This window comes from Coenobita brevimanus, chromosome 19, assembly GCF_032717465.1.
Source record: "Coenobita brevimanus isolate Jiangsu-jjx chromosome 19, ASM3271746v2, whole genome shotgun sequence".
Lineage (NCBI taxonomy): Eukaryota > Metazoa > Arthropoda > Malacostraca > Decapoda > Coenobitidae > Coenobita > Coenobita brevimanus.
Genome location: NC_136972.1, coordinates 26,646,277 through 26,651,283, shown reverse-complemented (window position 1 = coordinate 26,651,283; position 5,007 = coordinate 26,646,277). Strand labels below are relative to the sequence as shown.

The following is a 5,007-nucleotide window of genomic DNA, read 5'->3' as shown; positions in this document are numbered from 1 at the left end:
TCTGTGGGGCTATCTTTCAGGTACGGTACAGTACATACACTGTGTAGGGATTTGGCATCGCCATGTGGTACACAGTGCCTCACTAGAGTCGAACTAGGGACCTACTCATGGTGGGGTGCAGGGTAATATAAGGTGGTTTGATTCCCGGGTGGATGTCACAGCTGTTCCACTCAGGACGAACAGTGCCTCAGTCTGTTGGCTTTTCATCAGTGCCTCCATATCTGTGTTGTTTAATGTTATAGTATTGTGGTATTATAGTCCACCTCAGTTTTAGGTGGGCAGGGTCACGATTCATGATGATGTTAGGTGTAAGTCAGGACCAGGATGATGATGGTGATGATGATAATGATGATGATAGATATTAATCAGAACCAGGATGATGATGGTGATGATAATGATGAGGATGATAGATGTTAATCAGAACCAGGATGATGATGATGATGATTCAGGGTGATTATTGATAATGACAGTGATGATGATGATGGCAGTCTGACAGGCATATGTGAAGTGCATTTTCAAAGGTACAGATAGATGGTTTTGGCTGAGTCAGGATTCCAAAAGCCTGGATGACTGTGTGGCCCATTTCACTAGGCATGCTGGTGATACTTCTCAAACTGCTGTATTGTCACTGAGTAGTGATTATAACATTTTCTTAAAATTGTTATGGAAGTATTAGGACTGATCATTTGTTATTGTAGTTGTATAAATATTTAGGAGGAGCAGCCTAGCCCCTATGGAAGTATTAGGACTGATCATTTGTTATCGTAGTTGTATAAATATTTGGGTGGAGCAGCCTAGCCCTTACACTTCTAATGGGATGCTGAAGGATGGAATGATTGATGAGTATTTTAATATTGGAGAATCAAAAATCACTTATTCTGATATGTTTACTAACTGCTGTTTGTTTGTACAGGTATTGTTGTTTTGTATTGAAAGGATACTATATTAGGAAACAGAGAAAATGGATAAATACTACAAAAATAGGACTGAAAATCTGTACACTTTGAAGAATTACGGGATAGTGGGAAAAATTCTGCTTGTAGTCAAAGATATCAGGAAATATATATATATATATAGAGAGAGAGAGAGAGAGAGTTTGGATGCTGCAAAAGTAGGTCTGCTAATTTGTGCTGTTTGAGGAATTAGGACAACTGAAAAAATTATGCTTGGTAGAGATATAACCCCATCAGTCTGGGGATTTGTTATAGGTAGTCAGATTATGTCAGACTGTTTATTCAACTTAGTAGAGGCCTTGTAGTTCTTATTCATTTACAGAGCCCCACTGAAGCGTTAATGAAGTCTGTATACAAGCTTTCTTAATTCAAAATGTTTCAACTGTTAAATAAACTAATTCCTTAGTTCAGTAAATCGCCTGGTCGTACGAAGGGCAAATGAGACATGTGTGCGTCGTTAAGAGGTTAATAACTACAGTTTGAGGATCATTTTTGCTTATTCTTGCACCCCCAAACGATTTGATTTAGGTCTGGACAGACTTTGAAACAGGGAGGTGGGGGATGTTAGATATAGCCTTATTTAACTCTTCCAGATAAGGGGGCATCTATTTATTTATTTTACCAACCAGTACAAACCCCAATACTTTGTGGAATATTGTTGGTGAATGTCAAACGAGAAATAAGAAAGCATTGTGATGCATTGTTTATGTATGGATCAAAAATTATCGTGCTACAAAGCTGAATACGATAGCCTGACATTTGAAGGTAGAAAAAAAAAAAAAAATGGTGATATCCCCGTAACGATTGGAGAGGGGGTCAAAATATAATGCTAATCAGGTTTTAGGGGAAGAATTTGGCCATAAGAGAGTCCTTTCTCGCATTAGGTTTGAAGGAGACGAAGGCGACGAATCCCTTGGCTCTGTCCTTGTTTTTGATGGACTGGAAGACGAACAGCAGCGACTGGGAGTGGAACCTGCAACAAAAAGACGCAGGTTAGTGGTGACAGTGGTAGTTGCGGTGATTGTGGTAGTCATGGTGATAGTGGGAGTTGTGGTGATAATGGTAGTTGAGGTGGAAGTTATGGTGATTGTGGGAGTTGTGGTTATAATGGTAGTTGTGGTGGCTGTAGTAGTGTGTGTTGTTAGTGGTAGTTGTAGTGGCTGAAGTAGTGTTTGTGTTGTTAGTGGTAGCTGTGGTGTTAGTGGTAGTTGTAGTGGCTGTAGCAGTGTTTGTGGTGGTAGTGATATAACGCTTTCTAATTCATTGGAGATCCCTAACCTCTTTATGCTCAGTTGACAGCTAAGTGAAATATCTGAACCATCACACATTAACAAGCACTCTTACTACATTTACCACACTCATATCACACATACCACACTCTTACCACACTTAACATACTCTTACCACACTTAACACACTTACCACACTCTTACCACACTTTAACCACACTTACCACACACATACCACACAAACCACTCTCTTACCACACTCATATGGTACTCTTATTCTTACCACATTCTTACCACGCTCTTGACACACCCTTACCACACCCTTGACACGCTCTTACCACACTCTTACCAGTCTTACCACGCTTATATCACACTCTTACCACACCCTTACCACACTCTTACCACACTCATCACTCTCTTACCACACTTTTACCACGCTCCTACCACACTCTTACCACATCCGTACCACACTTTTACCACGCTCTTACCACACACATCACGCACTAACCACACTCTTACCACATTCGTAACACTTATCACGCTCATACCACTTACCACACTCTTACTACACTTGCCACGCTCTTTCCACACTTTTACCACACTCATACCACACTCTTATCACACACTTTTACAATCCCAACCTTCTCATTATCCACCGTGCTACCTAATCAAATGCTTTTTTCAATTTCACAAGTAAAATTCGTCATATCGACATGAAACCAAAACTCAAAGGTGCATCTTTCAAATCTAACATCTTATAACATACCTCATTACATTAGGTCACCCCCCAGTTAGCGGTAGGGGAGTCAGTGTCAGGTGGGTCGGGCCTAAAATATCAAATGGGCATATAATCGTCAGTTTTCACCCGATTTACTCCAAATTTGACGTGTGACATCTGTGACTAGATATCCTTTTGTGTTTATACGTCAGCGCTAAAATGACTGCCGGGGAAAAGTTTGCTGTGCCTTGGCACTGCTTCTTGCTATCTGTGCATCTGCCTGTCTTTCTGTTTATCTCTCTATATCTATCTGTGTATCTGCCTGTCTTTTTGTCTATTTATCCATCTGTCTCTCTGCCTACCTCCCTGTCTGTCTATCGATCAATCAATCAGCCAGTCCATCATCTGTCAGTCTCTCTCTCTCTCTCTCTCTCTCTCTCTCTCTCTCTCTCTCTCTCTCTCCCCCACTTACACCTTTCTGGGCTCGTGCATCTCGCCACCACACTCGGGATCTTGTAAATCAAACGTTACTTTATCCAAACACTTCCCGCGCTTTTTTCTCGACAGTTCAAACTCAGAGAAGTCCAGCTCAATGTGGGTGTTTTCCGGAGCCTGAGGAGAAAAACTGGTGTTAGTGGTATAATCTGGTGTGTTTGTGTTCTTTTTTTTTTTTTTTATCATTATCACCATCATCATCATCATCATGATCATAATCATTATTGTCATTGTCGTCATTATCTTCCTTCTGTACCGTCTTCTTCCTTTACTTCTTCCTCTTATTTTTTTTCTCCTCCTCCTCCTCCTCCGTCTCCGCCTCCTCCTCCTTCTTCCCTTCCTCCTCCTCCTCCTCCTCCTCCTCCTCTTCATCCAGATCTGTTTTCCTCACTTTAGGATAGGATGAGGTAGGGTCCAGAGAGAGAGAGAGAGAGGGAGAGAGAGAGAGAGAGAGAGAGAGAGACTGTTAGAACTAGCCCAATGTATATATTTTTGATTACTGTTGCGAAAAATACCGAGGTAATAATTGGTATCATTAGGGTATTTTTATTATTATTATTATTTTTTTTTTTTTTGGGGGGAAGGGGGCTGTTGAAAAAGATTGGTGTTGCTGGAATGGTTTGGTTTGTATGGCATTTTTCATGAACTGACAGAATTGGTATTATCTGGTATTTTTCTTTCTGTGCACGTGTCATGGAGAGGGTGTTGAGTTTCTTTCTCCCCCTCCCCCCCCCTCTCTCTCTCCATAAATTTCCAAAAGTCAGGAAAATTCCCCTTCGTCTTTCCCATCCCTCCCTCTCTCTCAGTCCCTCCAACTCATCTCTCCTTCGTCTCTCTCTCTCTCTTCCCCTCTCTCTCTCCTTCTCACTCACCACAATCCTCCAAAAACAAAGCAAATCCCTGCCATAAGGTTCTGGGTAGTCAGGCGATGTAATGTTTCCCTCTTCGTCTACCACCCCGCCGCATAGGAAGTGGGGTTTCACATCCACGGAGAAGTGCGCTGTGTTTACATTCGGATTCTTCAGACGCAGTTCGATTCTCACTATGTCCTCGCTGGTGTGAAAACTGACATCTTCTTTCCCGCAGTATCTGAAAGGGCGAGTTTTAGGTACATCATCATCGTCGTCATTGGTATTAACCATCCATCCATCCGTCATCCAATCCTACGTTGCCTCATGAGGAGCGTAGGGGCCCAGGGCTAGGCAAGTTGGTCCTGACATGATGAGTGACCAGCTTTACTCATCCCTGAGTGACATTACGTGAGCAATAAACCCCAACCACCCCTTGGATATAAACATTCACTGGCTCAATCCGACTAGAGCGCCGTAGTTACCCACAAATTTTTTTTTTTTTTTTATTATTAATATTATTATTATTTAAGAGGAGCCTGTGGAGTCGCATGGAGAGACAGGCTGACGAATGAGGATATAAAGGAGCGCTGTGGTGTGGATGTGGATGTGATAGGAAGTGTTATGAGGAACACACTGAGGTGGTTTGGCCATGTGGAGAGGATGGAGGGTGAAAGACTGACGAAGAGTGTATGTGAGTGAGGTGGAGGGGGGAAGAGGGAGGAGGAGACCAAGGATGAGATGGAGGGATGGGGTGGAGAGGT

The 5,007-nt window shown here is 42.3% G+C and overlaps 1 protein-coding gene across 1 annotated transcript in view; it reads right to left on the bottom strand.

Moving 5' to 3' along the window:
• Nucleotides 1-1,775: 1,775 nt before the first annotated feature.
• The window catches only part of LOC145391725 (ovochymase-2-like), a 4,537-nt gene continuing 1,305 nt past the window's right edge, over nucleotides 1,776-5,007 (bottom strand). Inside the window, exons 3-5 of the mRNA XM_080266262.1 lie at nucleotides 4,268-4,484; nucleotides 3,373-3,512; nucleotides 1,776-1,926 (exon numbers count right to left, since the gene is read on the bottom strand). Of these exons, the coding sequence (XP_080122388.1) occupies nucleotides 1,794-1,926; nucleotides 3,373-3,512; nucleotides 4,268-4,484 (490 nt within the window). The 3' untranslated portion in view covers nucleotides 1,776-1,793. The remainder of the gene's footprint in view (nucleotides 1,927-3,372; nucleotides 3,513-4,267; nucleotides 4,485-5,007) is intronic.